We start from the raw sequence: 27600 nt of genomic DNA, 5'->3' as shown, positions 1-27600 counted from the left end.
AGAAGATACCCTCCTTCACCATATTATCCAAGTCATCTATTGATTGATGGAGTAATATACATGATAAAAAAGATACTAAGAGAGTGTGTGTGTGTGTGGGGGGGGGGGGGGGGGGGTTTATCAAAATCTTAAACACTTAAACTTTTCACCAATTCACTCACATCTATCAGTAAATTTGTGCATGTACAACTTGTAATGTAAATCTATTGTAACATATAAATTTGATCAATCACATACATGAAAATGAATCACATAACACAATATTTGTTTACTAGAAACTCTCCAAGGTGAAGGTAAAACTGGGGTAGGGATGACACCCAAAAATCTTCACTACTACAGTAATAAAGTTAACCATTTAAGGTTACCCTATGAGGGGTTTGCCTTGTTAAAAGCTTAAGAGACTACTAGGTCTCACCTTGTTAGAGAATTTAACACTTACAAAAAAGTAAGGAATCTGTTAGGAGTTTTACAAAGATATGTTAAGACCACTATGTTAAGAGATTTTCCCTGATTCAAGCTCATCAAAATAGATTCAGTATTTGACCCTTAGTTTTCTCTATAAGCTGATTTTGAGTCTTCTCCTTGCTAACTAATCGTCTCCTCTGATTTGATATTATTGCCTTTCCCTTTCACTTTATTGCTATGAATAGGTCATTTTCTCAATTAGATGATAACATAACCTTTTACTAACTTCTAATCTCAATCCTTCACTTTACTACTTGATCACATGCATACACTTCTCCATTCTCATCCTTACTCTTGCTTGCACATGCATCTCTTACACTTTGATCTAGGTTAAGATTGTCACTATTTAAAGAGTTTCGTAAAGAGTTTTCTAGATTCTTCTATAATAGCCTCTCAATCTGAATTTTTTATTGCACAACATAGGGATCTATGATCCACATCATGTAAATGTTTTCTAAAACCCTCTGCATCAATTAAATGTTCTATAACAACCTCTACAAAATTTAAATGTTCCTTCCAAGTTAGCTTGTTAATCATTTGCCTCAAACTTTGTTCCATTCCCGACTTTTATGTAAACTCTGCATTTCTCGGTCTTTACTATTTCCTAATGCACGACATTGTTGTTTCTCGGCTCGTATTACTCTTCTGATGCTCGATATGTTTTGTGCTTGACACACACTATGTAACTCGACACTTGTATACTTGATACTTGCTTGGTCACTGATGAGCTCGGCTCGTATTAAGATACTCAGTGACTATACACGTACTTGGCTCCTATAGAGCTCGATACATACTTTCTTATGTGCACAAATTGACCTATATAGAGTAGCTCAATCATAGTGATTATTGTCTAACTCTGCCTTGTAAATGACTAAGTGGTTGACACTAATAGACAATAATGGCTAGAGATACCAACATCATCCACCTTCACATTGTGACTTTTTTTTGAAGAATTGAACTCGGGATACTACTAGAGTGACCATCCTACTTTCCTTTTTCTTTCTTATTGCTAACACATTCATATACTAAATGACCTTTTAAATTTTTTTTTGAGAAGAAATGACTTCTTGGACCTTTGTTCTCTATCACCACTCCCCTTAATTTGAGCATAGACCAATATTTTTTGGTAATAGTGGGAAATACCATTAGAGAGTGCATATTCTAGCATACACACTAAAATCCTTTTTTTTAATAGCTTCATCAACTTTTACAAATTGTCCTACCTTGGTCCCTATCTACTCAAGAGTGAAACATGCCCAAAATTCTTGGGTAAAGTTGTATAGGAAAATCCAAATAAGGGCCTCACCTATCTCTATCTTAAAGGGGCTAAATTTCAGAGTCTAGTCCTTTGTGAGGAATTATAGCCTAGCCATCATGAACGAACCATTATTCAAAACACTTTCCTTCTCTATAGATCAATCACAAATTATTGGAAAGAACCAAACACATATTATTTTAATAAATTTTGAATGATCATAGAGAGATAGTGCATAGACTCTATGAGCATGTTAGAGATAGGATAAGGACAAAAGAAGGCATGTCAAAATGTTTTGACAGTGATATTTGGGAAAAATAGGGATGCTAGGTCTCTCACCCACCCTATTGGCTTGTATATTGATAAAGTTGAAGAATGTCTATAAAAAATCTAGAGGAGGGTATCTAACTTGCTAGGGATTTAGTGAAGTTACTTATTTATGTAGTCGATCTCAGTCTAATTGCACAAAAAAATAATGATCCGATAGAGCACTATATAGTTTATGTTAGAAGGTTTCCTGATGTAAGTGAACAATAGAAAGACCAATCATAATTTTCTCTTTAAAGAGGAAGAACCCGCTTAGTACACTTGAGATTTGTGGGAATTAACTTTCACAATAGATTCATTTAGAAGACTTGTTGAACTAAAAATATGAAAGGGGGATGGAGAGATTCTTTCTTGCTAAAAGCAAGCGTAGAGAAGTAGAATAAGGGGTTGAAAAACCAAGAAGACTTGTTTTGGCTCATTGTCACTCCAATTGTGTTGTATGGTTGTGAGGTTTTGGGGAATAACCTATCTAACCACAAATGCAAATGAAGTGAAAAAATACATAAGACATCTTATAACTAGTACTAGCCTTAAATTCAAATCAATAATTGTATATGAGATTATCTTGGCCTAAGTAGATAAATGGTCTTGATGGAATATGAAGAGGTTATCCATTTGTTAAGCCATTCAAATAAATTTAAAAATACGGATAAAAAATGATGGCCCAAGTTAGTGTTTGATGAGAGATTAGTCTATAGAAAGAGATGTGGATGAGGAAAAACAAGGAATGGCTGAATAAATGGGACATTGGAATACAAAAATGTTCCAACACCAATGAAGAGATAAAATCACTTGTGTTGGAAAAATTCAGTGTTGGTGCATAGACAAAGAAAATGGGGATAGAAAAAAATTCTCTATGTGAAAGAGTTCAATCTCACTTGGGGTCATAAGGTTAAAGATGACTTACATGTAGAAATTTAAAAAAGGAGAGATTACTAGTGGCACATTTAAGGATTGGATCTCATCACCTAGGGTGTGAGATAGTTAAATAGATAGTTCTTAGGGATGTTTGAGAAGAAAGAACATGTATTTTTTTGCAATAAAGGGTATTTTGAAATAGAATGAAACTTTATTTTTAAATTTATTTCCTACTAGGATATATGAGAGAAGTATGAGAAAAACTTGAAGGGATATATCTTTTGACAAAGAAATATTGCACAAAATCATTAACTTTTCGATAAAGATTCATAACAAGAGGGTTGGCATTGAAAGAACATGAAAGTAGTCTACATTTTTGGTGTGTGGTCCCTTAGATTGCTTGGTCTCCTATACATCAATAAAATACCCTCTTCATCCATTCAATATATATCACCCCAAGTCTTTTAACACTATTCCTGAACCTGGACAAGGTCAGCTAGGGACCTACTCACTTCATAAAGAAAGTCCTCTCTCACAACTTTTGAACCACCACTTTCCCAATCTTCCCCATCAACATGTAGGAAAATCATGCTAAGACTATAGATATTGATTATATTTCTTTTGATCACTATATTTTCCTCTACAACTTTGCAAATCTTGAAGACATTCATGAGAAAACATGACACTCCATCTCTGTACTCAAAGATATCTTTCATGTTGCAAATAGTATCCTAAAACCTCCATACTTTAATTTTCATTTGTTTTGTGAATACCCTAAGTCTTCTTTGGTAGTCTCTAGGGAAGCACTCAACTTTTCTATGACCCTGAACTTCTACCATAGTTGTTGTGAACATCCCCCAAGTTACTATTATGTACAACCTACCAATATCGTTTCTCCTTTCACATTAATTCTATTATCTTACAAAAGCCTAACATTATATAATTTTAAAAAAATGTGACATTGGTTTAAGTATGGTTCAAAAGAAAAATGACAAATTTTACATTCTAAAGGATGGGAAAAGTTAGAAAAAAAACATATTTTTATAAGTATTTTCATTAGTTTAATAATTTCTAGTGGGTTAGATTTTATGCAATTGTTTGGAGGTTACTAGTAATTTAAATGATTGAAAAATAAATTTTAATAAGTATTTTTATTGTTATTTGCATATTTGACTTTGGAACCTAAAGTAGTATGAAAGGTTGGTATGATGAATTGCATAATGCTAGAGTTGACAACTTTGAACAAATATATTGGACATTCAAGGTTTATGTAGATTGTATCTCCCATTTCAATATTTGCAATTGAACAAATATTATTTTGATTTGTATTTTTTTAATGATTAAAATAAATATGTGAAAATATAAGAAAAGAGTTCACAATAAGTTTCCTTGGAATAAGAGGTTCATATTCTAAATGGTAATTATTCTTTAATTTAAAAATCCTAATTAAAAGTTCTAATACAAATCATCAAAAGGGAATTTCATTTAAGGGATGTATTTCTAATTTAAGGTTAACATTGTAAGGAGGAGGACTTGACTCACGAGGACTCTGAATGTTGTTCTCCTGGCAGAAGATTGGGCCAACATCCTCCTTAAAGCGAAGGATGAGAAGAAGCCTAATTAGGGCATGCTCCTCTCTATTTTTTTGTGTTCAATGGTTTGTTGGTTTAAGGACTTAGTTCGTTTAAAGTCTTTTCTTCTTTTGTTTAAAAACTCTTTCCTTTTAAGTAGTAATGTTATAGGCAATCTTAGTTGGATGCCTAGTAGACTTTATTATTATGCTCCTTCGAATTATGTTTTTGTTTTGATAAGCAATAGTGTTGTGGTTTCACAACACATGTCCTATTTCTCCTAGAAATGGGGACCCCTTAGTATTTTTTTTTTTTGGTCTCGCAGACCCCTATTCTAGGCCCTACACCATTGTTTGGACTCTACTTGGAGTTTGGGTCCTATTTTTGTCCTCTAACTGGGAAAATTTAGGTGCTAGAATTGATAAATTTGGAGATAAAGGGTGATTTTTGTGTCATGGTGCACACTAGCGCACCTATCCTAGGTGCGCAAGTGTGCTAGATGAACTAGTGTGCTTGCACTTTACTTTGGAGATGCACACCTACGCACCTATGCAGGTGTACACATCCAAAGGGTGTGCATGATCCAAGGTCTCTTCTTCGTGTGCTTCTTGATCTTGCACCTTCACACCTTTGAAGATGAGTGCTAAACCTGCAAGAACATATACACGAACATAAGTTAAGGCATTATAAATGTATGCATGTGTGCACCTATCCAAGGTGTACATATGCCCACCTTTATTTGCATCTCCTAAACAAAAATCTAAAGACACCTAAGTAAAGGTGCACACATGCGGCACACCTATCCAAGGTGCGCAAGCATACATCTTTCAAATGCAAAACACCTAAAAAGAACACTAAGGTAATGGTGCACAGATGAACACCTTGTTAAGGTGCACATCTGCGCACCATTTTCTACCCAAAACACAAGGACCAAGTGAGGGTGCACACCCCATCAAGGTGCACATGTGTGCACCCATAACACTTTTGAAGATTAGCAAAGTCTCCCCTCATTGCAAATAGCCAAATGCAATGTGCATAGTAGCACACATGTACATGCGAGAAACTACGCACCAAATGACCTTGTCAAGGTTGTTAAGCATACCTATCAAGGTGCGCTAAATTGCACTTTAGGACTTTTTAAGGGGGATTGAGCTAATTTTTCACTATTTTGGTGTTATGGGTATGATTTTTTAGCAATTAGGGTTTGTTTAGGGTTTAGTTTTTAGCTTTCTAGACTAATAATTTTCTCTTGTGTATAGATAAAATGGCTTCCTCATCATCCTTTCTTGTAGAAAAGATTGCTCTAAAACTCATTGTTTTCAAGTTTCAAGGGGCACCAAAGAAATCACAATTTCAAGATGGACATTCCAAGATTAGAGATATTGAGTTGGGACATATAGACTAGAACAGATTCCTTGTACTCTATAATAAATCTAAAGAGAGGACCCTGATGGTGTCAACACTTATCAGATCAGGATTGTTCAATGCGACATCTCATCCTACATTAGTGCAATTCTTAGAGCTTATTATGACTTTGGCAGAGAACTATGTGTCAGAGGAAAGAGTTGTTAAAAGTGTCATAGGGAAGATAGTCCTGGACCTAAGACTGAGGAAAATTGAGAGAGTTTTTCATCTCGCAAGAGTGGATCAATATGTGAAGATAACTTATCATCAAGTAGAAAGAAGATATACGGAGAATGAGAAGAAGACCATAGAGATAATAAAATCATCATTTTTTATTTATAGAACATTAGTGAGACATAGAGTAGGAAAGGTAGACATGACTAGAGGGTATATGAAGGACGACATTATACTTTTGAGAATAATTATGGGTCTATTGACAGTAGGACATCTTCACACTTGGATGGTACATTTCATAGAGACCATCAAAACAACTAAAATGCCAATTGATTGGGCCACAATACTAAGTGAAAACTTAGATGAACAATTGGTAGGAGTTAAAGCTGACCCCAAGTTTTACATGACATCATATTTGGTGTACTTATTGGCAGCAAGGACAACTCACTATCTAGGATTGTATAAGAAGGGAAGCATGCAAGATGCCAATGCTTGGCCCTATGTGGTATATCCTTAATTGGTAAAAAAGAAGCTCTCAGACTAGAGAAAGGAATTTTAGATAGTGAATGATGCTTTCATATTTGCAATCATCTGATTCATAGAGGGTAATTATGTGAAGAGGATGTCAGTAGATGTTGTTTAGTGTGGAGCCTGATCAGTCCCCAAGTGGAAGATTGTTAGATTGTGGTGACTAATCAGGAGAGTATTGTACATACTTCATAAATTCTTTGGGACTCAAGGCATCGCCTCAAAAAAAATTTTAGGCCTTATTTTATCGAGATTTTGGGCTGACGTGTAATTATTAATTATAACCCTAAAGTGGTTTAATACTTGTATAAAAGGGATTAGGGTTAGGGATTATTTCATAAGGTGATGCAAACATTGGTTCTTGTAGTGGTATTGAGCTGTAAGGGATTACAGATTGTAATAAGGTTGTAATCACTAGATCGTAATAATATCAGACTTGTTGGTTGGTAGACGCAGGCTAGGGATTGGGTGAACCACGTTAAATATTGGTGTCTTGTGTTCTTTTCTGTGTGATCTATTATTTTTTGTTATTGGTTATATTTGCATGTAATTGTTATTTCTGTTCATGGTTTAATCCTAATAGTAGAGGCAGCAACAAGGATCACAGAGATCGATGCCTATTACATCCAATTTAAAACATTTACTTTCCTAAGGGTAGCTGGTACAACAATGAATTCAAAGAAACTCCCTTGATATCCATCAGATAGGCTCATTCTATTGGAGATTGCAAGACAACTCACATCTACATATGATAGAGTGAGAAAACAACATAAGAAGACATGGGTATGGCCTATTACTATAGGTGCATTAGAGGTAAAGAAGAAGCAGGATATCATGACTTTTAACTCAGAATGGGATCTATATCCCTTGGAAGATTACAACTCCCCTCATCCCAATTTTAACAATATTGGCAGAGTTCAACATTTGGTAGGGAAGCAGTTTGTGCATGAAGATGTCATCGAAGATCATTGGATAAATGCAATAGATGACTATGATATATGAATAAGGGATTATTGTAGGATGACTCTTTATTTGGCAGGGAGTGCCTTAAAGATGAAGGTTCCGCTCAAGGTTGTTCAACAAGACACTCAAGATGTCTTGGATCCCTTGTATAACATAGACAAGACATATGATAGGCCTATTATGAATGAGAAGATTGACAGGGATGGAAATATAGATATAAACCATAGGGCTAGGCACATAACTTATTTGACAAGGGACTAGATCAACAAGCCTTTTAACCTTGACCTTGTTCTACAGACGATCACCTTTCAAGTCACAACACGCCCAGTAAAGGGTAAAGGTGCAAAAGTTACAGTGCCAACATTCCCTGCCACATCTCTAGTTAGGCCATAAATAGTATATCAACATGATAGGGATGTTGGGTACTTTGGAGTAGATAAAGGAAAAAATAAGAGGAAAAGAGATTCCCCAAAACAAGTTGAGCTTGAATATGAAGTGCCTCAAGAAGAGGTGGTTCAAGCACCTGAGAATGAAGAGCCTCGAGATAAAGAAGCAACTCAGGCTCAAGATATTGTACAAGTGCCCTTGCTTGAACAAGAATAGGAACATGAACTAGAGAAGGAAGCATAAGAGGTGAGACCACTCGCTCAAGAGGAAGAAGCCTCTCCTTCATCTCCTAGGAAACTTAGGGTTGAACCTATTATGAGAAGGACAAGAAGGAAAAAGATACAAAAGAAGGTTATTCTTATTCCTTTAGTCTTTGAAACCATCCCTAAGGCAGATGATAAAGAATAAGAAGAAGATAATCTCCCCTTGAGTCAGAGGACTCATTTAGCCAGGGTTACAATAGAAGAGAGAAGAAGGATCTCAACCATAATGTTTCCATCCATTCCTAACTAACCTATTAAGGTTACCATTTTTGAAGATGAGCAACAACAATGGATTGATGAGCAAGAAGGGCAAGAAACAAATGTCTTCAACATATTCGATTTCAATTTATGCTCATGGGAACTGAAATGGTGGGTGATAAGATATGAGATAAACTTACGAATCAACCTTTGGGAGAGGATTGGAACCAAATGCCACCTCAATCACAAGGGTTTCTAGGTACATCACCCCCACCATTTTAGGACTTGTCTTTCTTGGACAAATGTTGAACCACTCCTCTTCCTCTTGTCATAGATGAGTAAGGACAAGAAATACATGGAGAAGAGCCAGAACAAAGGCCAATCGATGAAGTATCAGAGGAGCGGCAGATACATGAAGAACCTCAACACACTTCCTACGATATAGAGGTAAGAACTATGGCTATAACAGATACAAAAACTCCAAATGTAGATCTCTCTCAGAAGGAGAAGACTCCGAAAAGGAGTGATAAGGGAAAAGGGCTGGCAAGACAAACTCCCTCTTCAACTAAATACATGTCTCCTATGGGCACTGCACGAGCCTGGATGACGAGGGAGGTTATGGTTATACAAAAGAGGCACTTGAACTTGAATGAAGAGGAGAGTATGGATGAGCTAGTGGAAGTCATCAAGAAAACTAAACCACCTACAAGTGATGCGCGAACATTGGCCTTCGTAATGAAGAACCAAGATTAGGACTTTTTTGCACATATTGCCATCCCTCCTCCACATGCTAACATTGGGGATTTGACTCCTAGTAATTACCAAATCAAGGAGGTCCTCTTAGGAAAGCCCACAATAGACACTGCTAAAGTTTTGATCACTATGGGCGTGAAAAAGGTTTTTAAATAGGTAGATAGGTATGAGTCAGAGTTGGTGATGCTAAGGAAGAAAAATGAGTTTTTAAGAGGCTATTTGAATGGATTTAAGGGCCCTATTGACCTAGATAATCCAAAAAATCACTCTTGTTGCGACATTAGACAGGAGAGATAAGGAAAGTGTATAGTTAGATTCATTTTTGGGCGCATGTTAGAAACGATATGATACTTTTGAGGATAAAGGTGTACAAATTATACAGGCTAATTTGAACCTGTTACACCATGTTCAAACCAATGTAGATAAATTAGTATCCATCGAGGACTAGGATTTTGGGCTGATGGATGAGGTACATACCTAGGGAAATGACCTTCAAGCACTTGAAATGATAAAGGGTCAAAGGTATCGTACACTCACAAAGGTGTATATAATGGATGAGATTGATAAACTAGAAGATTGGATTGAAAAGATAGCTGTTGGGAATAAGGTAATGGAAGGATTTTACGAAGATATTCAAAAGTTGAAAGATCAAACAGAAGAGCAGATTTTGGAAGCTAAAAAGAATTACAATGATGCCTACCTTGATATTTTTGAAGATGAGTCAAGGACTAAATTCATTCCAATACAATCAGTGGTTCAACAGTTTCGACAAACCTTTGAAGATGCTTCGTCAGAGGAAGATATCATAAAAGAATTCAAGACGGAAGAGGTATTGTTGGAATTAGACACTAAACTAGATGATTTTGTGGATATTTGTATGGAGATTAGTAATTACCGACATACAGTTAAAGATAAGTATAAAGCATTAGATTTCTTGGAAGCTTTCCAAGTGGTGGAAATTATAGAGAAATTCAAGAGCAAACATCTAGACATAGCTTTGGTATAAAGGGGAAGAAAACCCAGAAGCTAGAAATTTAGTTTTGACACTTGGGGAAAATTTTGGATTGAGCCTGTCACCAAGGTGCGCAAGATGCACTATTCCAGAGGTGCATCAATAGTTAACTACCAGTTCCAAATTTAGAGCTTTCCATGCACTGAAAATGCATTATGACGATAATTTAACTCCCATAAATGCTTAGAGAAGGTCAAGCTTCCATTTTTAGAGTTTCCAACAATTCTCAGATCCTCTTACATCTTCCTTCTTCTTATTTACTACTTCTTTCTTTGTTTTAAGACATGTAAAGGCTCATGCACCCATTAATTGATATAAACAAGGGTGGAGTCCTACTTAGCACCATTTAGAGAGTTAGTTTGTACATAATTAAATTTGTTTGATTAGTTTTAAGCATATATTTGCATAAATAGATCTGTCACTCTCAACACAAATTGAGGAGATTATTTCTTATAAATTCAGGAATGTAATGTTCATATACTCCAAATCATTATTTTGATGCAATAATATATGCTATTGGTGAACCCTTTCCTGAGTGTAGTTATTCTTGCTGGAGTGTGTTATTTTTGTGGATTCTTATTCATGATAATAATGGAGCCAATAGTTTTGTTGTGTTGATTTGATTGTGTGATATTTTAGTTATGGTGTTTGCTGCATGTTGACGAATTCCATTGACGTACCGAGTTGGAGTACACAACTTATTATCTCGCATGAGCACACTTTTCGTGGCCTTGCAATTCGATAAGAAGTGAAACATCTTTCAATTTTACTAAATTCCTATTGACGATTGCATCAGTGGATTTCAGGAAGCGTTGCTCCTATTTTCATTAGTTTCCTACCCGATCTTTTCAATGATTTAACTTGCAAATGTGTTGTTATCGTATTTTATGTCTGGTAGGAATTTCCCTTTCATGTTATTCACTTTCATCTCTTGTTACCTTATCTTTGTTATTTGCTTTACTAACTCTTGGTTAAATTAGAATTTGATATAGTTGCATTGTTAGATTACATTCATTAAAAAACAAAAAAATACAAAAAAAAAAATCTCTTTTGTGGTTAATTTTGAAACAACAAGCATATTGAGCATCTTATCCGAAATTGGTCAAAACCAACAAAGGCCTCCTTGTGAACAAACACATTTATCTTCAACTGAGGGAATTCTAGTAGGTCACAAGATCACCCAGAACCTTGGAGTTGATCCCAAATTAGCTTTTCAAGTGAGGAGTTCGAAAGGATTCCAGCCGTTAAGCATCATGTAAAATGAAAACCCAACAAGTACTAGGAGTCATTTTTGTTTGTTTGGTAATTTGTTGGTTGTGGACCAGCTTGTCTTTTGTAAGGGCCAACCCCCTTGTTTTGGCTGCTTTATTCAAAACCATTGTAAGTCATCGTTGTGATTATATATTTCAATTAGAGTTCATAGTTGTTTGTTGGAGAAAAATGTCAAATATAATATCTATCTATTTTTCAAATATTCAAAACTTAAGTCAATTTGTTAAGGGTATAACATTTTGGTAAATACTTTAAGGTAGCAAGTTTTATGCACTAAAAAATGGACATGCTTGTAAGTTAACATTACTAATTAATTATCCTTCTATTAACTAATGATTCTTTTGTCATTAATTAATCTTCTAAATTTTAATCTTTTAGTTACTTATATTTTTAATATTTAAAAAATATTTTTTGATAGGTAATGGGTTGAAGCTTAGATTATTATTATTTATTTATTTAGATAATTATTTTTATGTGTTCTATAAAAAAATATTGTTATGTGTTAAGTTGGAGTATACTTAACCCAGGACCTCTCAGATAAGATGCTCAAAACTTAGCTCTTATGTCTTATTGATTAATTACATTTAATTTATGAATTTTTGATATAGTTTGAATAATTATATTAAATTAAATTAAATTACCTAATTATTCCTCCAAATTAATTTAATTTCATGTCAATTTTTTACTAATTTCATTTCAAGTTAATTTTATTTTAATTTTTTATTAATTTCACATTTCTCAATAATTAAATATTTCAAAATATAGAAAAATCAAAATAATGAGATAATAATCAATTTCTAAAAATTCAAATTTTCACAAATTGAAAAAACAAAATTCTCACAATCGAATATCTTTCAAAATCAGAGAAAATATTCTAGATTATTTAAATATATTATATGGTTTTCAAACTTCTACTAGTAAGATGTTAATCAAGTATAAATCTTTGAATTGAAGATGAATAGAAACATAAAAACGTTGTTTAACAATTCAATATGTTTAATGATATTTCCTAAATGAATTGACATTAATTTTTAAGATTGAAAATAATGATAGTAATATATTTGTGTAAGCAGTAAGCCATTGATTTTTCACAATATTATATTAACATCAAACAAAACACAAAATAATGTTGGCAACTATTTATTCTTCATTGATTGGTGAATAAATTGGCTCAACAAATCACCTTTTTAATAAAAATAAGCAAAACCTATAATTTAAGAAAAAAAGAGTAATTTTTAAAAATAGTTCTCTTATAATAAAAAAGACACAATGTGATGAAGTGCATCCAACATGACAAGGACCTAATTGATGGCAAATAAAACTATACGATGAAGTGCAACTCAAATAATGACAATCCGCATCATGGCTTAGCGAGAAAATATAATTTTAAAGGTCTATGTGGGCTCCAAGAGAAGATTGGAGGAATTATTGCAACTTAAGATCACCTCATGCCTACATATGGTCAATTGCACGAGATGCCTTCATCTTCAAATTATTTTCTTTGGACAAGGGGAGTTTGTTGGTAAGTACGATTTAAATTTTTGTTGTTTAGGATAGTTAATTAAGATGGAAGGTTTTAAATATCAAGAGAAAAAAAAGTTAATTTCATAAAATGTATTAAAGACAAAATAAAGTTAAATATTCTTTTCCTGATTTATAAAAATGTAGTGATTTTTTTTCAATTTTTGTTTTTGTTGTTGTTTTCAACTACAAACTATGCAGACCATGAATATGAAATGCTGAAATTTTTATTTTTGAAAATTGGTCAACTATACAATTTTTTTTAGAGAGGATAACCGCATCCAAAATCTATTAGTCAAGAAGACAATAGGGAAGGACTAATGGTGCTAACATATTCTTTTAAGTTTGGTGACCACGATAGATGAAGAAGAATAATTTTAACATCGAAAGACATTAAAGTTTGGGGTCTAAAATAATGACTTGTGATTCAATCTTTTGAGAATTAAGATAATAATAAAGCTTTAGTGGTGGGACAATGAATGTAATTTAATGTTTTAGCGATCAAGCAATTCAAATTTTGGTGTCAATGATAGATGGAGTCCAATAATTATGGTCACCAATATAACAATGTTTTGGTGTCCAAAGTGGTGAATGTTGAAGTGGGAATTACTGTAACAACTATTGTAATGAAAATCGGGGGAGAAGTAACAATTGTGATAACTATTGTAATGAAAATATGGTGTCTATGATAGATGAAGGAGAAACTATCTTGGTAACCAATACAATGAAGTTTTAGTAGTCATTAGAGTGAACTTTTAGACATGTGAGTATAATAGGTGGTTGTTTGAGCTATTTTGATTATCCTAATTGAATTTATTGTACCCTTACCTCAATAAATAATATAATATAATTAATAATTAACAAGACCAATGTTAGAATTTAAGTCATTTAATTAATCTATTATCTTATTGTTTTGATTAGTTCAATAATTTTAAATCGCATAATTAAACAAGTGCCATATAATAACTTGGTACTTGCCTTAGTTTTTATAGTTTTAGTATAAATCTAATTTTTATTTTAATAAATTTATTATAATATATATAGAATACTTTAACTAATAAAAATCTTATATAGTTATAATTTTCTATTCCATCATATGGTGATTTATTATAAATAAATCATAGTATGAAAACAATATTAATTTAATGATAATAATATATAATAGTGTTTCTTAAAAGATTATATAATATAAGTATAAATAATATTTTAGTTGAATGAAAAAAATTAATTTTAGAAAATAGAATATTGAAATTTGAAACTATAAACATCTAAACTAACAATAAAACAATAAAAACATTTAACTTAAATCTAGTTCATATGACACTCAAAATGATTATCAAATCATACAAAAGTATTTTATAGAAATTATTTAGTTAAAAAATTGCATCTAACTATGGATATAATTAAATTTCAAAACGATAAATTTAAATCATAGAAACAATAAGTTTTAAAATTATAAAATCAAGCCTGTCAAAAATATTGGTTGTCAATTTTATATTTTTAATTTACAATTAATTTAAATATTTCTTTTAAGAAATCTAAATATTTATTGTAAATTAATAAATATTTTAAAAGATTAAACTAATTTCTTTGTAATATTTATAAAAAACACAAATTGAAAATATAAATTTATATAATTTATTATGCATAGTGTCAAATTAATTAAACAAATTTTTTAAGTTTATAACTTCATATGCTTTATTCTATATTAAAAAACGGCCAATACCACCATCAAATTACACACCTGTGCTCTAAGAAAACTGAAAATTGGAGGTTTTCAGAACCAAGATCAAGAAATCACGTTAGATGTACAACCGCATGGGAAATTTAAAGAGAGAGGCCAATCGGTAAGTTGAATGGCGGAATAGGCAGATAAAAGAGTGAGGACAACTGCATCTTGAGGGCTTGCAGGAATTCCTGTCAATTTGATTGTAAAGAAAATGAAAGGACGATGAAGAACACGTGTGTAAGAGTAGATCTGTCAGTTTTTTGGGAGTTTGAATATTGTACTCTGCCAAAACCGCAGATTTCTACTTTGTTACTCTTTTCCTGCCATATCTACCCTTCAGTAGCTTTTCAAATTATTTTCTACATGTTCTTTCAAATTCTTTAGGGTCCATTTGGCGCGCGGAATAGGAATATGTATTGTGGAATAGAAAACGGGACTACGTATTCCTGTTCTCCATTTGGTTCCACTAATATTTGATAGGAATTCACGGACCCCAAAATTTATGTTTTTTAAAATAAAAAAAAGTGGAATAGGAATACGTATTCCAATAACACCTATTTGGGTGGAATTGCAAAACCTCTTTTTTGGCCAAAATTGGAATACGTATTCCTATTTTATTTCGTATTCCAATTCCGTTTTGGTGCATCCAAACAAGGAATTCAAAATTTTTAGAATACATATTCCAAAATGCATATTCCTATTCTGCTCGCCAAACGGACCCTTAGGAATTGTTCTTACCAGATCAGAATTTTAGAGAGATTAAAATCTGATTTACATTTGTTTAAGATGTACAGGCTATGCAAGGATGTACAGGCTATGCAAGGATGTACATGCAACAATATGGTGTTCATGGACAATACTTATGAAAGTTCTATAGTAGTGTTGAAACTAGTACTTTTCATTTGTATAAATAAAGCTTGTAATCTTTACAATACATAGATATTTTCACTAGTTAGGACTAGATATGTTAAATTGTAATTAAATATTTTATATTTTCTTTGCTAATTTTATAAGTTTTAGGAATGATAAATTGAAACAATTAGTAGAGCTATTGATTCATCCTAACGTAATGTAGCAAATTGGTTAAGGAAGATATGTGTTCCTTTGAAGGAATTAATTCTTATGGTATACTACAAAGGTAGGAATTCTACTTTTCCTCCTAAATTTATTATTAATTCTATTTTTTTCAATTTACTTCAATTGATTCCATTTTCTTGTGATCTCTATTATTCGTATGAAAAAATTAGGTAATTTGTTGCCATAAATAAGTATTTAAAAGCCTAGGAAGCCCTCAAGTTGTGGTTTAAGTGTAATGTAAATGAAATTTTAACTAGTTTATCCATCAACCAGCAATGTTTATTGTGGTTTTCTATCATTATATTTTTAAGATAAGTGATTGGATGAGATTTTTTACTTTTGCACCCTCTAAAATTTTCAAAGAATTTAGGTAAAATCCAAGATCTACTTCAAGATTAATCCCACTTATTAGTTCTACAAATTAGGACTACTTCAATATGAACCTTATTGGCAATAGAATTGTCCAAATGATTATCCTAGTCATGCATTTCTAGTTCTTGTACATAATATCCACATATTTTTCTAAGTCTTGGTGGAAGGACAAGATATGGTGTGTAGATTATCACTTTTACAATATATGCCTAAAAAGGGATATAAATAGCTTTTGTTGCATCCACTAATTGTTCATAAATGTAATTATAGATTGTCTCTTTAGTCTTCACCTTTCATATGGTATAAAAAAGACAATTTGGAAAGTGATTGCTCATTTTGCTTAGTGTTTTTTATTCCAAGGCTTTTCCTATTAGTAATAATCTTACACATCTTTTTGATAATCTCATATGGCCGTTTTGTGGATAATTTAAAATTTGTTGCACTTTCTTGGTTCCACACTCATACAAATACGCCCTCACTATGCATTGATGATCTTTTTTGGCTTCTTTGGCATGAATATTGTACTTTATATGTTATGTTGGTATTTGTGCCAAGTTTTTGTCGAGGTTCTCCAACTATTATGACATCCTTTCATATTGGGGATCCTTTTTACATGTAGAAAGACAAGAGTTCAACTATTGTATTCCTACATTGACTATTGATTCTCATTTCCTAATTGTCAGTGGTTCCTAATGTGCTCATGCCCATTCATATTTAAGCCAATAAAGAGCCCCTTGGATGCAACATCTTTATACTTTGTAAGATCATTCAAGGACATACTAAAAATTATTCTTATACTTCTACCCTCTTCACCTCCTCATGGATGCCATAAGAGAAACAATGTGGCCATTTTTAGTCTATTCAACATTACATTCATAGCCAGCAAAGAGGTTTCTCGATGCTACCAATTGGATAACTTTTAGCTACTCTCCAATAAAGTGTCCCTTGAGCTCAACATCCTTATACTTTGTAAGATCATTCATGGACATACTAAAAATTATTCTTATACTTCTACCCTCTTCACCTCCTTGTGATGGATGCAATAAGGGAAACGAGGCCATTTTTGGTCTATTCAACATTACATTCATAACCATCAAAGAGGTTTCTCCATGCTACCAATTGGATATCTTTTAGCTACTCTCCACTTGTTGACTATTAGTGTAAATGATTGTCCACCACTTATCACTCCCTACATCTCCTCAATAGTGAAGCAATAACTAGGGCCAATTTCCCCACCTAACACTCGCCATTTTGCATCATAGGAGTTCAAATTTCCATTTACATTCAAGGTGTAGCTACATGGTGACCTAAAGGAAGGAGAATATAAAACTCTTATTAATTAGAATCCAATTGAAAAGCGAAAAGACCTATCCAAACAAAGGATGGAAAAGTCTTGATAATCAAGATGCTCCTCCCAAAGTTGGTTTTATAGCATTAGTTGTTTGTGTTTATTTATATTAAAACTTTGAACTATAGGTTTAGATAATTTTTTCCTTCAAACAATTACATCTTGCAGTTGTTTTCATTTTCAAAATCTACTAGACCCTTGTACGTCATTTCTTAGCCAATAATGTTTATCAAGTTTTGAAGGCATGGTATCATCCTACCCACAAATTGTTTATAAATTTCTATTTGACCAAGTGCTACAATCATACTTATATATCCATTATAATTAACTTTGTTTATTACAGATTCTGAGAAAAATATTTAGCCGATTTCATAGACTGAAATTCTTACGGTCGTTACACATTCTGTGTTGGTACTTCTCAACAAATTAAGTTTCCAATCTGGGCCAACTAATTTCTGAAAACCAAATTAATAAAACAATCACCATATAGTACTCCAAAGATTATTGTATAATTTCATGTAGACTTATGTGCAATCATACCAAAAACCTTATTGCTCAGGAAAAATGTGCATATTAAGCTTCACTGTACCCAGTTGAACACATTCAAAATTGCCCACAGTCTAATTGGGCATTAGTATGCCCATGGAAACACAAGCTTTTCTATTACATAATACTTCTTTAGTAGGACTACATAGACATCATCTAATTATTAGATTATAATCTAGTTACAGACACTTCATTCTCTATTCCCCTGCATGATAACACATTCTCACCTCTGGGGACTAGTCCGTCTCATTGTTCAATGCAAACAAATAAGTTAATAACTTTTTTGAAATATTTATTAAGCTCCTAGACCAAGTTCTTCTTTACCATGTACCTATAAGCTGCAACCTTCTTCCTTCTTGAAAGGGTGTTATCTATTATGAGGACCACTTTCCCTGCCTCTGATGCCTTGAAGGAATTGCAGACTGGTTCATCAGAGGAAGACAGCTTTCTAGTCTTGTCTATCACAGTTGTGTAGCTTCCACCTGCACTTGGAACAAACTCTGCCCAATAGGTAACATCCCATCCACCAACTACAAGGTCCCACAGAATTGTTGCCCCAGGCTGAAAAAATAAAAGCAAATTGGGAATATCAGTTTAAGCTATACATAAGATTCATTCACAACAATTTATGACTATGCCCGCACTTGACTGCTATGCCCACACTTGAGTAGGGAACTATAATATTAATCCAATCTACAATCTCTTACAGTACATACCACATATGTCTATTTATAAATTCACATAAGCTATCAATGAAAAGTCATGAGAAGCTGAACAGTTAGTGCGACTGTTGAGCTTCATACCCCAACAAATATAAACACAAATTAGTGATTGAGGATTTATTGAAAACAAAGATAAAATTCAAACCAACTCAATGGGATACAAATAGAATCATACTATGAAAGTTTGAAAACAAATTGGGGAAATGGATTTGGAAGGAAAAAAAAACTTTTTACATCAGCAAGTTCAACCCCACATGCAATCAACTCTAAAAGGTGCCTTTAGATACCAACATTTCTTGGAGAGCTAAAATTATTATTGCACAGCTCAAAAACAACTCTCACCCAGCTCTGATGTGAGATCGGATGGTGGAAGAGGCAAAAAGAGTCTTGGGAAGAGAGAGTTTGCACATTTTGCAATTCTGGGAAGGTGGAAACCGAATAACATACTATTTTAGAATGTGATGCATACAGAGACAGCAGGGTCAAATTCGTGGATATTATATCTCACAGCTCTTAGAACAACCTATTCAGCAAGGAGAATATTGAGAAGTTAAATGGACTCATCATCAGCTTACAAAAAAAAAAGAACCAAATTACTAAAATTGGTTTATTAGTGGGATGGCTGTCCTATTGACTATGTTTAGCCACATGAACATTAAAAATTCATTTATCAAAAAAAACTCAAATCCATTTAATAATCTAGTTAGTAAGGTTCAAGGCTCAAATGTTACATGACACCCATCAGTACTCCAAGTTTAAAAATACGAAGCATTGACAGGTCCCGAACACTGTCTGAAGGGATTATGGAGTACATGGCAGTTCCACATACTGTACATTGTAAATCATCTTTGGACCCAAAAACAGATCGCTTGATATTATGGACTATAAAAGGAACTATTTTCATCATAGGGGATATGGCACTTTATCGAATACCTTTCAATAAGGACATTGCATATAGGAAGCACAACTAGAGGGGGATCTAGATACCAGAGAATCGCGCCAGCCGATAAATGGAAAAAGCTACCATACAGCAAGGGCTCTTTCCCAGACAATAACTCAAAAGTGAACAAATGCAGAGCTCAGTCACTAACAACAATCTGAAGAGGAAAAGAGGAAATTCTGTATGGTAGCCACCCAGAAAATCTCAAAATTGGATTTTGCAAACCAAAACTGCCAAAAACATTAAGAACGAAACTCACTGCAACCAAAAATGCAAATAGATATATTGGTCTGCCAATATTTAGACTGCTACAAAACCTATAGAACTTCAGGGACTTTTGAAAATAAGTTTGATCTCAAATTTCTTTCTCATAAGTTAATGAACAAATCGCCTAAACCAAATCAAATTCCATCTGAAAAAGAAAAACCAAAAAGAAACCAAAGCCAAAGAGGTATATATCCTTCAAAGAATTTAAAGGCAGATTTAACTTTATGAGTTTTACCTCCACGCCTTCAATCTCGAGATTTATTTTTTCCCCACCCTTGATGGTGAACTCTGCTGCAGGTTTGTTTGGACCAAGCTCTCCATCCTTGGGCCTGCTTAGTCCACCGTACTGAATAGGTACATTCTCTGGGGATATAAATCTGCAAGTAATTACAATCTTTGATAAGTTCTAAAAAAACAAAATGTTGCATTTTGCCTTGTGTTCCAAGATAAATAGTATAATCTAGTTGATGATTATAATATAAGTAAAAGAATAAAAATAAACAGTATTCTTTGCAGTAGATGTACTTGAGAAGGAAATCAACTTACTTGTACAAGGTCTCTGTAACTTTACCCTCACGTGCTATAACAAACTTGCTCTTGGTACGTTGGGTTAGGAAGGGACTGAACATTGAATACAATGCACTGAAATACCACGGTACATTTATGAATACCTGGACAATGCAGCAGCATATAGATTAATAAGTATCATCAGTTGGACATCAGTCTGAAAATAAATACAATGCTCTAGCTAGGCACTATTGAAACTACTCAAATCCAAACTTTGGACTGTAGAGAAAAGAACTAATCACAGAGAATGGTTGAAGTTAGTAACCAAACTCTTACAACTACCAAAGATAGATCATCTTGAAAGAGAGAGATGTAAATACTTTCCAAAGGCAAAACCTGAAGGGAATATGTTTCACAAGCCAATGGCCCAATAGAGGTTTAGTAATAAAGCAACATTGGTGGTTCAAGGCTTAAAGTGTGGCTTGAGGGCGAGTGTTGAAGGTAACAGTTTCCCCCACCAGAGCAATGCACTGTGAAGGATTGCAGCCTATCAATGTTTTCCACGAGGTATGAAAAGGAAAAACAATTCATTCATATGAAAAGGTGGGAATACTAATGTATTTGGTATTCTTGAAGAAAGATCTGGAGTAAGATGGAAAGGAAGGCTTCCTACAAAGCTTTGAAGGAAACAAAAACTTTCTTCCATTACTCTTAACAGTAATTCTTTAATCAAGAAATGTGACACCCATTCATAGAGGCCAATTGCAAACTTTCAAAGACCTGTCCTATAAACATGCTTCATGTCACTGACAGTTACAGATCACCATTAAACGAATGGTGAAGCTAAAGATGGAAAATTGGATATTAATACTTAAGAGGGAATAGAGGATGGCAGGATGAATGCATTTACCATTTGATCCCAGAGTGCAAAAGAACCCTACAAACTGCATACGATGAACATACTTCTTAGTGATACAAACGAAGAACATGGACAGGAAACAATCAGTTAGCGTTTGAAACCCCTGCCACTACTAATATATAGAATTTTAAGGGAGAGCTTCGCCTGGCTTTACTATAGAAGCATACCATAGACAAATCTAACAATTATAACCAGAGGCACAATAAGTCTTTTTGGTAGATTCCTATTTATAATCCCGATCAGGGTATAAATCGAACTTTCTGGGAATCAGTAACAGGAGTGTACCTTTTGTTAGGATGCAGCCTCTCTAAGAAATGCATATACTTAATCAACAGTATCAAATTTAGCTCTAATTCACTTAAAGAGATCTACCCAGGCACCTACATTACAAATACCAAAACGCTCTATCTTGAAGATGGGTATATAGGAAAAATGCATACTAGCAAATGGATCTACGGAATCTTGAGATGTGGATAGAAGTCATAGTTTGATCAGTTGCAGACCTTTTTAGCTACCATTTCAGGGTAGTTATCTTGGAAAAGTGCAAGAATTTTATTCGATGCAGCTCTTAATTCCCTCTTCGGCATGTTCTTGAGATCTGTGATCTGAATCATAGCATTGACACCGCCGGGTTTAAAATTCAGGAGCTTAATACCCTTCTCCAGAATTTGAACCCTCCACCTCAGAAACTTCTTCAACTTTTCATCGTCTCCAAATATCTTCTGATATATATCCTTGTCGCGGAAAATACCATAAGCGTTGTAGCAAACAGGGTGTCCATCCTTATCACAGCAGTGCATAAAAGCAACTGAATCTAGATTCTCATCAAATGCCAGATCTTCTTCAAGTACTTTATCAGCACCGAACTTCTTCCTCCATGCCATACAGTTCTGCAGCATGAGGAATGTGTCATTAACCCTAAAATCTCTGGCCCTAAGAAACTTAAGGAGTATGACATCGGTCCTCTCATCTCCCTTACTATGCAGCAGGGGGATTCCCCAAATGGATATATCGTCATTAGCATGGCTCTGCACACCTTCTGCCCCACTTTTTCCATTCTCACTCTTTTTCTCAGTCCCGCCATCATTCTGATCAGGGTTTTTAGCATCCCCATTGGTGGGTTTCTCGGCATTCTCTTCCTTACTGGTTGCTGCCTTCTGATCCTCATTGACAATAACTTCTTCAGCTGTATCCAATAAGAACTGATTGGACTTAATGGCACTCTCAATTCTTTCCTTGAATTCATTAAGAGCTTTCTTCTCCGAATCCCTGAGATCTGATATGAAATAGCTATCCTCCTTGAAAGATGTCAATGCCAGCTCAAAGAAGCCGCTCTTCTTGAAAGATGAACCCCCCTTCTTCTCTAGGAATTTCTCCTTACCAGCATTAACCTCCTCTTTCTCGTCTTCCAACTTGAACTGGACAACCTCATTCTGTGCGTCCATTTTGTTTCTTCTGCAGTAGCAGAATGTTTATGGAACCCAAACTTCTAAACTTCCTCCCACAGCAACAAGTTTCTTTCACAATGTCCCAAGTCTGCCTGCTAGCAGACACCCATACTTATCAGAAACCACTGTAAGGAATGTCAGTAGATTTCTGAATACAAATACACTAGTCTATACCATATACCATTTACAACTAGGCCTATCCATATGCCCATGTGGCACTTTCATACTACCGTGATTTTTTCTTTTCAAAATCAAGCTCGGGTCATGTCTTCCGTAGGCAACAGAACTATCATTCAAATTGAATAGAATCTCATTGCACGCAATACTTATAATGGTATCCCAAAAAACTCAGTTTTTCACCTAGAAGAAGGGGAAAAATAGTAGAGAAAAGCTTTTTCAGTACTTAGTATATCCCAGCTTTAGAAAAGCAAAAACAGGCACTGTCAAGATTATTATAATGATCATTGTTTTTGTCATGCGCGCCGTTTCTTGACCTTTTTCACAGGCTTGTACCTTTCCCTACATGTGGACCCATCACCACCAAACTTCATAAGCATTGCAAATATTTATTGCACGCAAACCTGATACTTCAACACAAAAGGATACAGGATACGTTTATACTTTTTAAGCCACCATTGTGAAGTGAATCAACTAATGGAATATGGTGTGTCAGTACCCTCGTGAATGAGTTAAAACATCTACCTTTCCAATAAGTTGTTACCGTTTGCATTTACAAAAAAACTAGTATCAGAGTCAATGAAATGATAAAAAAATTAACAATCTCCGCCAGCTCAAACAGTTCTTGAATTCTTAGTTTTTCAAATCAATAGCTAGAATTGCAGTCTACGATATATAGGGGAAGAGATACGAGGGGATAGTTTTGTTATAGATATTCTTAAGTATTGGTAGTTAGTATATGAGTTCAAAAATTGAAAATATATGTATTAATAGTGTTTTTTTAAAGCATTTTTCAGTTTTGATAAGTCAATTTGTTCATCATTAATAGGAAATTTCAATGGGTGCATGAACATAGTGAGTATCAGGCTAGTGTTTTAAAATGACATTTTTTTATCACTTTGCACTCCACCCAAAAGTTGAAATGTTAGCTTTAAGCTCTTCACTTAGCTACATAGATATACCGTAAGAATTGGCAAAATCTAATGGAGAAGACAGTAAATAATAGATTTAACATTCAAGAGGGTTGAATATAAGCTATGGACACTCAATGTTCATTTTTGACTTTTGCAATTTAGTTTTTTTCCTGCACACTATGATCATTAGCTCCTTTATTTTTCAATAAACCCCTCACTCAAAAGGCTATACGAGAGTTACTTGTGAAGACATTAACCTGATTGCTCCTACTCTCTACAAGCATCACACTACAAAATGAAGTTTCTTCAAAATTCAACTACTTCAAAAGTACAAAAAATATGCATCCTTTCTTCCCAACTTCCTTTCAACCTTTTCTACTGTATAGTTTAACATTAGAGTTGATAAGAGTTAAGTTCTTTGTTGAGCAATTTTTTTTGACTCTCCAAAAGGAGCTCCCACTATTTTCCACACAAAATGACATAACTACATAAGTTCAAATTCACAAAACACAATGTCTTTTCAATTGTTGTTTGCATTTTTATAACATGGTGGAGGGAGATTATGAGGAGGATTAGACACTGAAAATCTATTTTGGTATGCAAAATTTTGTTTCCATAAGATGAGATCACATGTAGGATTGAACCCCTCAATATAATACTTATTTCTCCTCTCTAGCAGTGTACTCCAAGTATGCTTACTAAAATATCTATAACAAGACTCACTAGATAATGAAATGGGTATTTAGAATAGTTAAAATCATTGTTGCACACTTTCTGTATCAAAGACATAATCTAATCAATTTTCTTTTCATAGAGTTACTCCAAGTATGCTTACTAAAATATCTATAACAAGACTCACTAGATAATGAAATGGGTATTTAGAATAGTTAAAATCATTGTTGCACACTTTCAGTATCAAAGACATAATCTAATCAATTTTCTTTTCATGGAGTTGTCTAAAATAATTTAAAAAGACAAGACCAAAACTCATGTATGAAGATACATTCTACTTTGTCTTTTATGTCACCATATTATTGGTTGCTTCTTTGTTTTGTAATGATTGTGAAAGGTGTATTTTTTTACTCTTCTCGCCCTTTTCTCGCATTATATTTAATTGATGGAGAATTTATTTTTAATGATTATAAGTAGTGTACTTCTATTAAGTACATCAAATATTGGATTCACAATACTATCTATGTTGTAGGCATCTAAATTTTGTAGATTCCAAACCTATACCGTCTCATTTCTTCCACCATTAAATAATAAAAATCACACACTTTTTAAAATTTGAAATGAAATAATACTTTTTTTCTTTTTTAGAAAAGTTATGAATATGGGACTTGGGGGTTTCTTTTAAACTTCAAGATGAATGATTATACATTAAATTGCATGAGAGTATGTATAAAATTTTGACGTGTCCTTGCAAGTAATGATGGAAGCAAAGGACACGGAGTGTGAATCGAAGAATATGCAAAGAAAAAAGTGACAATATGTCCATTCATGTGCTCGTACCATTAAGAGAATCTTAATACCTCGTGATTGGTGTTCTTTTTTTAAGATTGTAAGAGATAAATTCCATGGGTAATGACTGTATTTACACTATTAACATTATATTTCGTTATGTCAATGACTAATGGTAATAACAAATTTTAAGTGGTAGGGAGGGTTAGGACCTCGTGTAGGTTTCGAAGGGTACAAATTAATTTGGTATGAGGACCTTGGTAATCTTTGTTAGGGAACATTGTATCATCATGTGAAAGCTCTACATTGGATTCTTCACAAAGTTTGTCTTTTACTAGTAGGAAAAGAGTTACATTTTGGGATTGACAAAGGGATAAGCTCACCATATAAGGGATATAAAAGAATGTGCCAAAAAGTATAAATTATGTAAAGTGAAGATTTAGAAATAAATATATTTGTAACTAAAATATTTATAAAGATTTGGGTAAGAAACAATGTTAAAATATGATTATAATCAAATTGTTTATGAATATGTGAGGAAAGTTGTAATCTTTAAAAGTAGATTATATTTTGTATTAAGAATTATGTATATTTTCAAAATATTGGATAGGATTTGAGGATGATATTATTTAAAGCTGGTAGATTTTTATAATCTATAAGAATAATGTTGTAATTTTTGGATTTGATTGTGTAAGAATTTTTTTTTTTTTTTTTATCATTTGGATCACATTCTACGATCTTTCATTAGGATGCAAGAGAGTAACTAGAGAATCTTGCATGAAGAGTATAAGTTCATGTTGCTCTCTTGCATATTGATGATAGATCACAAAGTTGTTGGCATATGATGAAGATGATTTTAGAGTCAAGTTTTTCATTGATGCCAAATAACTAAACATGGGAATAAGTTAGTCAAATAGGAAAAGGCAAATAGGTATGCATGATACATTATTGGAAAGAAGAAGAATTATCATAAGAAAGAAAATAGACAAACAATTATCAGATAACTAGATAGTTATTGGTACACAGGATATGTGAGAGCCTAATCGGTACAAAGAAGTTTGTTATCAGAGAACTACATGTTATTGAAGATGTAATGCCCCGCCAAGGGATCCAAAAGAATTAACCTAAAGTTACTAAGTTTGCTAAACATTTTTATTTTTATTTTGATAATACAGACTTTTTAAAAAATCAACGTTTTTGTAAAAAACGTTTCAACATTTTTGCCAAAACAAAATCTTCCTTTTATGATTTTGAAAATAATGAATTTGGGTTTAATTAAATTTATTTTAAATGGATGTATGATTATATATATATATTCTTTACCAAAAATTCAGAAATGAATTTGGTAGACGAATACTAGATACCCATTCCTTATTTCCTTATCATTATTTTTAAGAAGATTTTCCAATAACATTTCTACCTTTTCTAATAAGTTTTCTCAATCTATAATCTACCGGAGTGAAATTACATTGGACAATTAAAACATTTCATGTACAGAACAATTTTCCAATATCCAGAATTCACAACATGATATATATATTCTTTACTAGAATTATCCAAACAATCATCTAGCAAACACGAAGAAGACAGGAATTAAAAGAACGTATTTAAATTATGCAAATTTTCACAAGCGTCTACCTGGACATGATGCTAATTCGCTACGCTCCAAAAACATGTAGAGAACAAATCCCCTTTTTAGATCTTTCTCCTTCTTTGAAAATTTCCTTCTTCTCCTCCAAAATTCCCAGCCCCCTTTGAAAAATGAACCCCCGAATTGTAAAACGAAGTTCTCTCCCTAAAATTAGGGCACTAATTGTGCGTTCACCCTAGAGAACTCTTTGCTCACACATTTTTAACTCTTTATTTGACTTTTATTTATCTTTCTTTTATCTTTTCTATGCACATACAATAATCCATTAAATTGCTTTATTTAATTTTTACTTGACCTCTTTTAAATTGATTTATTTAATTTAGTCTCATGCACGTATTATGCAATCATAAAACTTTTAATAAATTAATTCTCTTTTCCCACTTCTAAATTTATTTTTGAACAATAATTTTGATAACTATCCATTAATTTAAATAATAATATTATTTAGCATTTATTTAAAAATGCACTCCATATATATATATTATTATTAAATTAATTAAATATTATCATGTTCAAATTTAAACTTATAGATTTATTCTCAAATTTAATTCTTTTATATAATTAATTTCTC

The 27600-nt window shown here is 33.1% G+C and overlaps 1 protein-coding gene across 1 annotated transcript; it reads right to left on the bottom strand.

The window, feature by feature from the left end:
• Nucleotides 1-18025: 18025 nt before the first annotated feature.
• On the bottom strand, nucleotides 18026-22910 carry LOC149549197 (SEC14 cytosolic factor family protein / phosphoglyceride transfer family protein). Its single transcript, XM_089792617.1, has 4 exons — nucleotides 21882-22910; nucleotides 20499-20623; nucleotides 20188-20329; nucleotides 18026-18584 (listed from the first exon to the last, which is right to left on the bottom strand). The coding sequence occupies exons 1-4, from the start codon at nucleotides 22821-22823 to the stop codon at nucleotides 18327-18329; spliced, it is 1467 nt and encodes a 488-aa protein (XP_089648743.1). The 5' UTR covers nucleotides 22824-22910; the 3' UTR covers nucleotides 18026-18326.
• Between the last annotated feature and the right edge of the window lie 4690 nt (nucleotides 22911-27600).

This window comes from Cupressus sempervirens, chromosome 7 (genome assembly GCF_028749045.1).
Source record: "Cupressus sempervirens isolate cs-2001-9-10 chromosome 7, ASM2874904v1, whole genome shotgun sequence".
Taxonomy (NCBI): domain Eukaryota; kingdom Viridiplantae; phylum Streptophyta; class Pinopsida; order Cupressales; family Cupressaceae; genus Cupressus; species Cupressus sempervirens.
The sequence above is the reverse complement of the archived record's forward strand: the minus strand, read 5'-3'. Positions and strand labels throughout refer to the sequence as shown.

What these genes read in the sequence shown, in the direction of transcription:
- LOC149549197 (XM_089792617.1), bottom strand. Translation starts at nt 22,823, where the DNA reads ATGGACGCACAGAATGAGGTTGTCCAGTTCAAGTTGGAAGACGAGAAA. An exon ending in CTGAAATGGTAGCTAAAAAG is followed by an intron (nt 20,624 to 21,881) that starts GTCTGCAACTGA and finishes TGCATTGTCCAG; the next exon opens with GTATTCATAAATGTACCGTG. An exon ending in TCGAGATTGAAGGCGTGGAG is followed by an intron (nt 18,585 to 20,187) that starts GTAAAACTCATA and finishes TTATTTTTTCAG; the next exon opens with CCTGGGGCAACAATTCTGTG.